Source organism: Vigna radiata, chromosome 9 (assembly GCF_000741045.1).
Source record: "Vigna radiata var. radiata cultivar VC1973A chromosome 9, Vradiata_ver6, whole genome shotgun sequence".
NCBI classification, from domain to species: domain Eukaryota; kingdom Viridiplantae; phylum Streptophyta; class Magnoliopsida; order Fabales; family Fabaceae; genus Vigna; species Vigna radiata.
Window position 1 is genome coordinate 3,389,370 of NC_028359.1, and position 12,085 is coordinate 3,401,454.

At 27.7% G+C, this 12,085-nt stretch overlaps 2 protein-coding genes across 2 annotated transcripts; one reads left to right on the forward strand and one right to left on the reverse strand.

Moving 5' to 3' along the window:
- The first annotated feature begins 1,082 nt into the window (after nt 1-1,082).
- Nucleotides 1,083-1,897, forward strand: LOC106773110 (mitogen-activated protein kinase kinase kinase 17-like). Its single transcript, XM_014659799.1, has 3 exons — nt 1,083-1,203; nt 1,357-1,454; nt 1,544-1,897. The coding sequence occupies exons 1-3, from the start codon at nt 1,083-1,085 to the stop codon at nt 1,895-1,897; spliced, it is 573 nt and encodes a 190-aa protein (XP_014515285.1).
- A 4,788-nt stretch (nt 1,898-6,685) lies between these two features.
- Nucleotides 6,686-7,501, reverse strand: LOC106773111 (mitogen-activated protein kinase kinase kinase 17-like). The gene has a single exon (XM_014659800.1). It carries the CDS (start codon nt 7,499-7,501, stop codon nt 6,686-6,688), a length of 816 nt encoding a protein of 271 aa, XP_014515286.1.
- Between the last annotated feature and the right edge of the window lie 4,584 nt (nt 7,502-12,085).

Here is a 12,085-nt window from a genome sequence, read left to right on the forward strand (position 1 = left end):
TCTAATGAAATAAAGATTTAATCTATAAAATTAAGTAATAGTTATTTTTATATTTCAAATACCCATCATAATAATACATTTTAAAATAAATCTATATTTTTTATCATGTGACTTTTTTTTTATATTGAGTCTCTATTTATGAGTTAGTTTAAAAGTATTTATTTGGATTAAAGTTATATTTAATATATTGTATAAATAAATAAGCTATAGATTATAATAAAAATTATATGGAAGATTATTTTTAAAAAATATGAAAAATAAATTATCACATAATTTCTAATTATTTAATAATCTTATCATATTTTGATTCATAGATGATATTTTATCATTATTTAATGAAATAGAATTTTAATCTATAAAATAAGTTGATAATTATTTTTACATTTCAAATATCTATTATAATAATATATTTTAAATCATATTTCGTGAAAGAATCTTGTAACTGAATTAGTTATATTGAAATAAATCTAAATTATTCAATTTATCTACGTTATAATTTTAACAGTACAAATTATTTTTATAATAAGATTACATTATATTATATATTTCTAATATTTAAAATATAATTATAAATAATTATTTTCTTATCTGATCTTTAATTTGTTTCCGAATGATAACTTATATTTAAATTATAAATTTGTATTTATCTCCTAACAATTTAACTATCTTTAATATATTAATACAAAGAGTTTAATTTAATAAAAGCTAAAAATATATAAATAAATATATATGAAATTAGTTTCGATGATTAGAGAATCTCTATCATATATATCATTTTTCTTGTAAAATATAAATTTTCTATATTATAATTTAAATATTTTCCATCGAACACGATTTAAGTGTATTTTATTTTTCTTTCAATTATATTATATGTTATATCTCTAATATTTTAGATATGATCATTAATAATAATTTTTTTATTAACTATCTTATCTTAATCTATTTGTAGATAATAATTAATTTTTATTAAACCTATCTTTTATCTTTTTATATTTATATTGATTTTTTCAAAATTATTAAAATTACTTTATATACACGTAGAAAAACTTTTGTATTTCAAAGCATGAAAAAATTTTAAAGATATGGCTGGGTGGAAGAAGTTGAGAGTTTTGGGAGAAGGTTCATATGGCACGGTGTATCTTGTTCTTTTACGTTCTACACAAGAACAAAATTCAAAACTCTCACTTTTAGCATTGAAGACAAGTCTTTCTCATTCAATGCTAAGGGAGAAAAAAGTTTTTGAGTTGTTATTGGGTTGCGAAAGGATTGTACAATGTTACTATTATAAATGTATTGTTGAGAGAGGTTATTTAACATATAATCTTTTCATGGAATATGCCTTTTATGGTTCTTTAGGCAATTTAATAAAGACAGAGGTATTATCTCAGAAGGAAGTGATAGTCTACACTCACATGCTTCTCAAGGGACTTTCTTACATGCACGAAAAGGGGATTGTTCATTGTGATATAACATTCTCCTCTTTCCTCCATCGAATCATCATACAAAATATCAATTAAAGATTTTTGATTTTGGATTGTCTAAGACTAGCGAAGAGGCAAATACTGATTTAGGAGGGATCAAGTTTAGAGGGACACCCTATTACATGTCACCGGAATCAGTTAGAGGTTTTAAGGAAACACCTTTAGATATATGGTCTCTGGGATGCATTGTTATTGAGATGAGCACTGGACTTCGAGAATGGTGGAACATTGAATCCACAAACCAATTATTGTGCAAGCTTGCATTTTCTGAAGAAGTACCAAAGATACCAGATAAACTTAGTTACGATTGCAAGGATTTTTTGAGAAAATGTTTGATGAATGATCCTCAACAAAGATGGACAGCTAAAATGCTTCTGAATCATCCTTTTATTCAAAAGAAATACTCAACATCATAAGCTATGTATAATCCTTAGAATAGTAAAGAAAATACTTCTGAATCATCCTTTTTTCTTCACCGTTCATTTTGATGTTTACAAAAAGAGGTAACTGATTATTTGAAGCAAATGTCCTACACAAGATAAAACAAAGATTTGTATAACAAGATGTCCTATTTCTTGCATTTTCAAAAGCTTTTACCGTTTGTTTATGGTTCTGTTGTTTCTACTGTTTTTTTGGGTTTGACTGATATCGTTTAGTCTGTGAGAGACTTCTTATTGGTTGGCATTTTACTTATTGTCTTCATGTTTTGTTGTTGGTATTGTGTCACGATTTCTGAAGATACGAATATTCCGTGAATGTCTTTCTTGTTATTGACACCTGCTATTATCTGATTGTGTAGACTGCTCATCAAATGTCACTTTTGTTGTTTTTTAACATTGTACATTTAATGTTATTTAATGCTTGTTCAGAACAACAAAGTGTTTTTTTTTATTTCCTACTATTGAGGTAGCGTTTGACAATTAAGATTTTCTTCTAAAGATACCAAGCATTGATTAAAGACTTTGTCGTCTAACGAAGCAATGTTTTAGGTATCGTTTAGATAAAGTAAACGCTTATTGTGATTTTGCCTTTTCAGATAGATAACATTTAACTTTGTTTATGTTTTCTTTAGTGTTTTAAGTTTTAGTCTTTTAGTGTGTTTACTCGATGACATCATTTTGACATGTCTTTTTTCCTGAGAGCTAAACTGAATACCCGTAAGGTATGATAAGCTTTATGCATTTAAAATCAACTTTCTTAGACGTTTTTGACTTGATAGCTGTTTAACATTGCGTCTGGTTGTTTTGTCTTAGTTCTTATTTTGTTTCCTAAGTGTTTTCTTTAGCTGGTCTAATCTTAGTTCTCCTATGTTGTATTCATCTAGTGTTTAGTTTTTTGCATGTTCTATTTTCTTAATTTGATTGTCTATTTTGACTTTTCTCATTTTCGATGTGTTAGATTTCTTTTAGAGGATCATCTATTTCTTTTCTTCTTAGTGTTTTAAGGTATGTTATGTGGATGCCTATTTTTTCAAATTTTAGGGTTTTCTATTCAAATTTTAGGGTTTTCTTTTTTCTTAGACTTAGTTACATTTAAAATACCCATTAATAATACATTTTAAATAATATTCGTGAAAGGGTCTTAAAATAAATCTATTTTATTGATTTATATTTGTTGTGGTCTCTATTGTTCTGCAAAGTTATTGTCAATAGAGTTCACCTTATCACACACAAGCTTAGTCTGTCAACATCTTAGGTCAAGATAAAACCTCTAGACTAGGATCCTTTGTTACTCTCAAAAGAAGCTTCATCCCTCTCTACTTTAGAATGAATGACTATTAGAGTGTTATGATAACCCCAAGACCGAGCTCCTAAAATAATACATAAATTACTTGAAACAACCATAAAAAATTTTCCCCTTGAAATTCTTTTCAAACCATACTTAACAACATACATAGCCTCATGTATAAATTAACATATAAATCAATAAATATTACTTTCACCCTCAGCTAACAAAAACTAGCCCAACAACACTCTTTTTTCACTACTTTCAATTCTACATGTTTTGTACCTAATTAGACTCCAGCGCAACATCATCAAATGTTCAAGCAAGTACAAATTCTCAGGCATACACACCAACGATCATCAATAAGCAAACATTCACTCGTCAAGATATAAACATCACTCAAGAATCATTTCAATTTATAACATATTCAACCAAACATAAATTCTCACAACATATCAAACATAAATTCATACTTCTTAACATAAAATTACAGAAAATATTAGTTTCTCTTACCTGTGGAAAGCTCAAACAACTCTACTAGACCAAAAATTCTTGCCTCAACTTAGATGAGTGTGTGTGTGTATATCATTCTTTGTTGTAAACTAGCTTAACTTTGCATTTTTGTGGTTTGTCTTTGTTTGTTGTTTTTCTATTGCGATAATCACCTTAATGGTGTGAGTTTAGAGGTACAATCTTTCCGTTGACTCAGCGAAAGGTTGGGATTGAAGTTTGAAGTGTAGACTTTACCTTTATTCTTTAGGTGAAGAATTTTATTTTCAGAAAAATCTGTAATTTTGTTCTATCCTTATTAATGCAAGGTTCATTTTAATAGTTTTATATTACTAAATTAGGATGTTACACATTATCTATCACACTTTTTTTTATGTATTATTTGTATCATATTTTCAAATATTTATTTATTTGCCAATATATCTATCACGTTTTTTTTTCTTTATCTTATTTTTTTTTACATGTATTAAGTTATATGTTAGTCTTTATTGTTAAAAAAAGAGAGAGTCTTATGTACTATACAATGGCCTTGACATTCATAAAAAAAAACAAACGAAGCCACAAAAATTGAATATGAAGAGAAAGACGGTGAAACAGTGGTAATACCAATAATTCAAATCTTATAATGCGGAGTCACTCCTAAGATTACCGACATCACACTTTTTGCATCACAATTTTGACCTTCACACTACTCTTGAAAGCTCCTCCCAAAAACATCTACTTAATTTTATGCTTACATTAAAATTACCTAAAAAAATAGACGTAGTTTAGTTATATAATAAAACTATAACTAAAAATTGTTTTCTTTTTTATATTTAATTTTTTTTATTTCATTTATTCTTTTCATTGTTTTCAATTAAGAAATATAATTAATTAACAAACTTGATACATTTTTTATGCAAGAAAAGAAGAAACATTTAGGGCAAAAGTACCATATTATGTTTGGTTCATATTTTAGACGTCATTTTAGTGTAATTTTCAAATGTCAAAATGTTTTTATTTTAAATAAAAATTTCATTGATTTAATAAGAGAATTAAATACAGAATTTTTAAAAACGTGTGTTAAGGTTGATTTTTAAAGATAAAAAAGCAAAATTTAAAAAATGATCAAATACATTTTTTTAATATATAAACATTAATCACATCTATAATAAAAAGAGATTTGTTCACTGTTAATAAGTTTAATTGAAGAAATATTCTTTTATTTTTAACAAGTTTCTAAAATCCCCACGTCTTATCCAATGACTATATTAGATGATTGAATGGTACAACATACCCTATAGCTTCATAATTGAAAGGAAATTGAATACCAAAGACCTATCAACAAGGAAGAAACTGTAATTGAAAATAAAATGAAGATTAATTAAGAAAAAGTATTGTAATGATAACTTAATTAAACACTAATTAGACTCATCCCTTGTCCATATTTACTTCCTCTTTCACTTTATCATTTAATAATTGTAGTGATTTTTTAAAAAAGTATATTATTTTAAGAGTGATTTTCTTTTTATTTATAAAAAAATTTAAATTAAATGTTATTTAAAACATCACTTGTATCTATCTATTAATTTGTCTTAGTCACATGCTGTCTTTGTCTATGACCTGCCTCAAGGCTAAGAGATTATCACTGGCCAATCTGTTCTTATAGCTACTGGTTTTTTTGAGGGGACAAAGAACACAGATTAATATAATATTATTAATTAATTACATTATGTAATTAATCTAAAATTGCATTAGTGAAATTAATTTGAACATTAGAATAACAACTTTGGAGAGTTCAAACCTAAATCAATTATTTAGGACCATTGATTGAACTTACAATTTGTTGCTTCTTCTTTCTAGGGTTAGGAAAATTATTAACATTAAATACTTTTAATTTGGTCCATTAAAGTGAGAGGCAAACAACCAATGGGACCATTCATTGTATTTGAGAAAAGAAAAATTATTGGTACACATTTTATTGGAGCCGCCATAGATGAACACTGTGTATAGAATCAACGCAGGCTTCGATATGATATCTGAGTTGTAAGCATCATATCATCTGTTTATAAACTAATAAAATAATATAAACTCTACAATATTCATCATAATCAAGTGTGCCAATTAATTAATACCAGCCATTTCAACTTATCAAAAGGATAATAATGTATTCTGAAAGTGTGAGAGAAAAACAAGTGAAAATAACATTTTTGAATCAATCCATTTGTGTTGGATTGATAAAGTTTTTTTTTTTATAATTTTTTATATAATCTAAAACAAACTAATTTCATTGAAAATAGATCAATAAGAGTTTATTCTATACTAATATATAAAATTTTGTGTTTAGGAAAAGAGAAAAAATATAAATTTGCTTGAAATTTGAACAGAAATTTATCAGTAAAATATATAAGCAACACTTTCTTTTGATGTAATTAGCTTGTATAAACTAAATAATAGCAAACACTATAGTCATACTTAAAAAGAAATACTTTTATGAACTAGAAAATTTGTTATCTATTATGTATTTATATAACCTGTATAAATATTAGATAATCACAATGTATTATTTCTTCTTTTCATTCCACTGAAGTGATTTTATGTGTTTGTTAACTTTAACTAATTAAAAACACAAGAGTTAGTTAAAATGTAATATCGAGACTTTTAACATTTTAAAAGCTTAGAAATTATTATTTTATTTTGTTTTTATTGAAAAATGTTAAGCATTTCAAATTCTATTAACGGAGTACTAATAAATCACACATATTATTTACTAATTTTTTTAATACTAATCAACACAGTAATAAAAAAAAGTGTTAGGTTTACAGTAAAAAAATATACTAGGTCTCTAATGTACTTAAATTTGATCAACATACCATGAATACATATAATTCTAAGGATTGTATGTAGTCGATGATGTAGAGTATTCTAAGGATTATACATAGCAGATGATGTTGAATATTCTAAGGATTATACGTAGTCCATGATGTTGACTATTTCTTTTGAATAAAAGGATGATTAAGAAGCATTTTAGCCGTCCATCTTTGCGTAGGATCATTCACCAAACATTTTCTCAAAAAATCCTTGCAATCGTAACTAAGTTTATCTGGTATCTTTGGTTCTTCTTCAGAAAATGCAAGCTTGCACAATAATTGGTTTGTGGATTCAAAGTTCCACCATTCTCGAAGTCCAGTGCTCATCTCAATAACAATGCATCCCAAAGACCATATATCTAAAGGTGTTTCCTTAAAACCTCTAACTGATTCTGGTGACATGTAATAGGGTGTCCCTCTGAACTTGATCTCTCCTAAATCAGTATTTGCCTCTTCGCTAGTCTTAGACAATCCAAAATCAGAAATCTTTAGTTGATATTTTATATGACGATCCGATGAATGAAAAAGGAGAATGTTATCTGGTTTAAGATCACCATGAACAATTCCCTTCTCGTGCATACAATAAAGTCCCTTGAGAATCATNTGAGTGTAGACTACCACTTCCTTATCAGAGAATAACTTTGTCTTTATTAAATTGCCCAAAGAACCATAAATGGCATATTCCATGAAAAGGTTATAAGTTAACTTACCTCCCTCAACAATGCTATTATAATAGTGACATTGCACAATCCCTTTGCAACCCAATAATAAATCAAAAATCTTTTTCTCCCTTACCATTGAAGCAGAAGAACTTGTCTTCAATGCTGCTAAGAGTGAAACTTTCGAATTTTGTTCTTGTGTAAAACGTAGAAGAACAAGATACACTTTGCCAAATGAACCTTCTCCCAAAACACTCAACTTCTTCCACTCAGCCATATCTTCAAAATTTACTAGGAGATACCTCTTGAAATACAAAAATTCTTCTATGTATATATAGAGTAATTTTGATGATTTTGAAAAAATCAATATTAATATAAAAAGATAAAAGATATGTTTAATAAAAATTAATTATTATCTAGATTAAAGATAAGATATAATGATTTAAAATACGATTTAATTATTATCTAGATAAAATATGATTAAAGATAAGATAACTAATTCAGTTACAATATTCTTTCACAAAATATGATTTAAAATATATTATTATAATGGATTTAAATTAATTTAATTATTTTTGTTTGAATAATGAGATTCATCATGTTAATCCAAATTGGTAAAAAACACCGTATAAAAATATTTTGCTAAAAAAAACATAATTGAGAGATATAATAAAGCGTTTATTATTAATTTCTTCACAATCCAAATTTTTTTCACTCATTTCGTACTATTNTATTCTCACTGTATTATTCGTTTCTTCTACCTCTGTCTCCAAGATACACCTTTATGCGTTGAAAAAAAGAATATTGAAAAGTATTTAATACATTCCATTTAAAACTTTGGTAATTCTTAAATTAAGATAATTTNAAAACTAGTAAATATTNATAAGATATCACCATAAAAACAAATATAAAGAGAACTTTTATATTTCCTAAAGATAAATATACGGAGATGATTACTATTTCTTTCACAACATGTTTAATTATCTATAATGTAACATCTCAATTTTAATTATTTATTACTAATAAAATAATTAAGACATTAGAAAATTGATGAAGTAAATGAGATTGTTTCAACATTTAAATATATAATATTTATATAGTTATCAAAACTAAAAAATAGTAATAATAAAATATATCTAAAATAACTATAGAAAACTATTAGATGATAAAAAAGAAAATTATATTGCGTTATTATCTTTCATAGAGTTGTTTCAACATCTATTCCTCTTCTGTTCATATTAATAATGTGATCATTGCAAAAGAAAACACATAAACACAATAAATCACTAAAAAAAGACAAGATAAACTAATGTGTAAAATGTGTTTTCATAAAACAAACAAAAGTATATTATCATACACTACTCATTCATGAAACAACCCTACCACACAAAAAGCCTTATTCTATACTTAATCATTTGGATAAAACACTAATGTGAAATCTCAAGGGGTCTTGCACTTGTTGGGATCTCGATTGGTCTATAGAATCAATGTCAATGAATTTCAACCTACAATACACAATGTTAGTTTGTTAGGACATAGCACTTCTCACCACATATTCTTTTCTACTGTACCCAAGCTTGAACGATTATTAAAGCGAAAAAATAACCTCCAAAATTTGGACTCCCACAACAATGCTTACACTAATGAAACACCATTATAAATCCTCCCCAAGAGGTTCATGGAATTACGCCAACACATTTATATACTCATCATTATCACATTTTCATACATGAATAAGCACCATACACACTTAGACATGCATCAAGTACATTGTAATTTCATTTCAAAACAACCATGGAATAGCAAAAGCTTGAACATGCATAATGACATTCACAAGTGATTACCATCGCTAGTCTTTTCGTAGAAGATGACATTTAACGATAGTCTTGATGTTTAACACCATTAGTTTTATAAAAAGTGACGCTCAATGTCCTAACACTCAACACCATTCTTCTTGCAAAAATACTCGTTCAGCGAAACCCTCTAACTGCTCAGCGTGCTAGAACAAAATTTCAAAACATTAAAAACTTAGAAACAATTGCAATCAGCCTCCTTTACCTAAAAGACAACCAAACAGTTCGAGAGACTTAAAAATGCCTCCAAACGCACATGTAGCTCTAACTACTCCAACTAACAACACAAACACGATTAAGGCACACCATCAGAACCATTGATCAACAAAAGTCATATAGATAACTAAAAAGATGTATGCAAGTGAAAGAAGACTCTTATGCTACTGATAACAGAAAAGGCTAGGAAAAAAAGGTTAAAACTCAACTTACGTGTACAAAGAAACTGATCAATCTAAATTGAAGAACTCGCTCATCAATCATATGGTCTTAGTTCTTCAATGAGGTGAATATAGGATAAAAACTCTAGAGAAAAATCAGAGAGTTTTCAAAAATAGTTTATGAAAATGACGTGTTTTAAAATAATGAAACTCCTCATATTCAAAATATTTATATTAAAATATATTAATATTAAAACAATTGAGACTCACTATTTTTAAATCACTATTACTTCTAAAATATCATTTTCTAAGTCTTTACGTATAAACGAAAAATAAAGAGTATAAATTAATTAATGAAACAAAATTTTTGAAATATTTATTAGTATATAATTTTTATATGCATTTAATATTTATTTATGAAAGAAAAGCCTTGAAATTAAAATGAAAGTCTCTATTTACCTATCACAACATGAACTTAATTTATTTGAAGTAACAAAAAGGCCTGATAAGATGAACTTAATTTATATGTGTGTATTTTTCCTTTTTAACTTTCTGTAATTTTCTCTACTCTTTTCTCTATACCTCTTCTGGCTCTTATTTTGGTTCACAACCAACAGACATAAATAGTATATAATTATTAGTCCAATTACACTTTCTAGCATGCGTGCATGCAAAATATAATTAATATATCAGTGGGCTGGTTTCATTAGTTAAAGACATTATTAAATTAACAAATTTGTTGGCTGATCACCAAACTTAATTAATGCTAGAAACTAAATGCATGACTGAAAATTAGAACCATTAAAAGAATTCAATTTGATTTAGTTTAAGCAAATTATAATATAATCCATATCAATAATTATATTTCAATTTAATTTCGTGGAGCCACTTATGAAATTTATTTCAATTTTTCTATTAATTAAAATAATGTAAGCCTTATCTTTTGATGCGTTCTACTAATCTACAGAATAAAACAACATTAGGTGTTGTTAGTTGATGGATTACATTTGTACAGGTAATGGAAGTATTAAACACAAATTTAAAAATGAAAGTGGGAGGGAAAGGTAAATTTAAAATAACATAAAAATAAACTCACAATGGGTTGTAAAATAAAATATAGTTTACAAATGAAAAATTTATCTGACTCAAATTTTAACAAACATATTTAATCAAAAGAAATATTCACCCAACTAGATTTAGTAAAACTTAGTTAGAATTGTGTCACAACCCACGTGTCAATCCGGCCCGCTTCGGGCTGGATTAGATTTGAAATTCTATTTTATTTTATTTTTTTTTAATTTTATGTGGATCAGATTTCAACCTGACTCATTTAAACTCGGTTTATGTGGGTTGAACCCGTGGTGACTCGGGTTGGCCCACCAACCCACCTACCTAATTTTATTTTATTAAAATTTAATTTTAATTTTATAAAAAGATATTTATTATTTTTTTTTGAAAAAATTATTTAAGTTTCCTATTTTTAAAATTAATTAAACACCCATGTTGGGAGTGAATTTTTTTTAGATTTGAATTATAGAAAGTTTGTAATTTTTTTATTTAAAAAAAGTTGTAATTAAATGAACCAGTGAGCCAACCTGTTTATCAGTGGTGGTTCGGGCCGAGTTCAAATTTTTCTGACTCACCAATAAATGAGTCGAGTTAAGTTGGCTCACTAAGTGAACAACCCGTGGCGGGCTGGACCAGGTTGGGTCGGGTTACCCGTTTTGACATTTCTAAACTTAGTTAATTTCTATTCTTTTAATTATTGATTTTCATAAAAGACTCATAGTCAATTTAATTACCTAGAAAAGTATTTGATTTTACATAGAAAATCTAAGAAACTATTTTAGTTTTCGTATGGTTTTATGTTTTCTTTTTAGAATTAAAATATCAACGTTAAATTATAATATATACATAATTTTAAAATATTTTGAATTTATCTTCTACATCACCTTATGTTTTTGTTATCTAACTAAAGAGAAAATAGCAACGTACCAACAAACAATAGTGTTGAGCCAGGAAAAGATACCATCAATATGGGCCGAACCTAGTTGTGCCATAAGTGGAGTTTTTCTCTGCATCTCCAAAGCTTTGTTTTTGCACCTCCAATTTTTTTTAGGGGGTTACTCCTTCTACCTCCCCAATTCCAACCCCCACCCCGCAATTTTTTTGATATCTTTTTAAATACAAAATTAACCTTTATGTATTTTTTATTTTTACCGTTTTACCCCTATTTACTAAAGTTAATCTACTCTACTTCTTTTACACTCTGCCTCAGTCAAAACACACAAAGATTCCTCTCTTTCGTATTCCCACCCCCACCCCCACCAAAGCTTTCATTTTTGAAATGCTCTCTGCAACTCTCACTCTCCCAGTCCTCCTCTGAACGGGTTCTGTTGATTTGTGCGGCCTGGTGGTTTTAGTGTGCGGCGGGTGGCGGTGCCGTGAGTGTGTGGCCGTGCGGCGCAGTGCGGAGAGGTGGTAGACGTTGGTTTCGTTTACGGGTTGTTGGGCGGTGCGGTTGTGTTTGCTGCTTTGCAGCCAGTGTGTGCGGCGACACGGAGGGTGCTGGTGCGGCGGTGCGGGACGGTGGTTCTTGCTTCAACAGGTTAGTTTCTTTTAATTTCTTGT

What these genes read in the sequence shown, in the direction of transcription:
- LOC106773110 (XM_014659799.1), top strand. Translation starts at nt 1,083, where the DNA reads ATGGCTGGGTGGAAGAAGTTGAGAGTTTTGGGAGAAGGTTCATATGGC. An exon ending in ACTTTTAGCATTGAAGACAA is followed by an intron (nt 1,204 to 1,356) that starts GTCTTTCTCATT and finishes ATGGTTCTTTAG; the next exon opens with GCAATTTAATAAAGACAGAG. An exon ending in ACATGCACGAAAAGGGGATT is followed by an intron (nt 1,455 to 1,543) that starts GTTCATTGTGAT and finishes GGATTGTCTAAG; the next exon opens with ACTAGCGAAGAGGCAAATAC.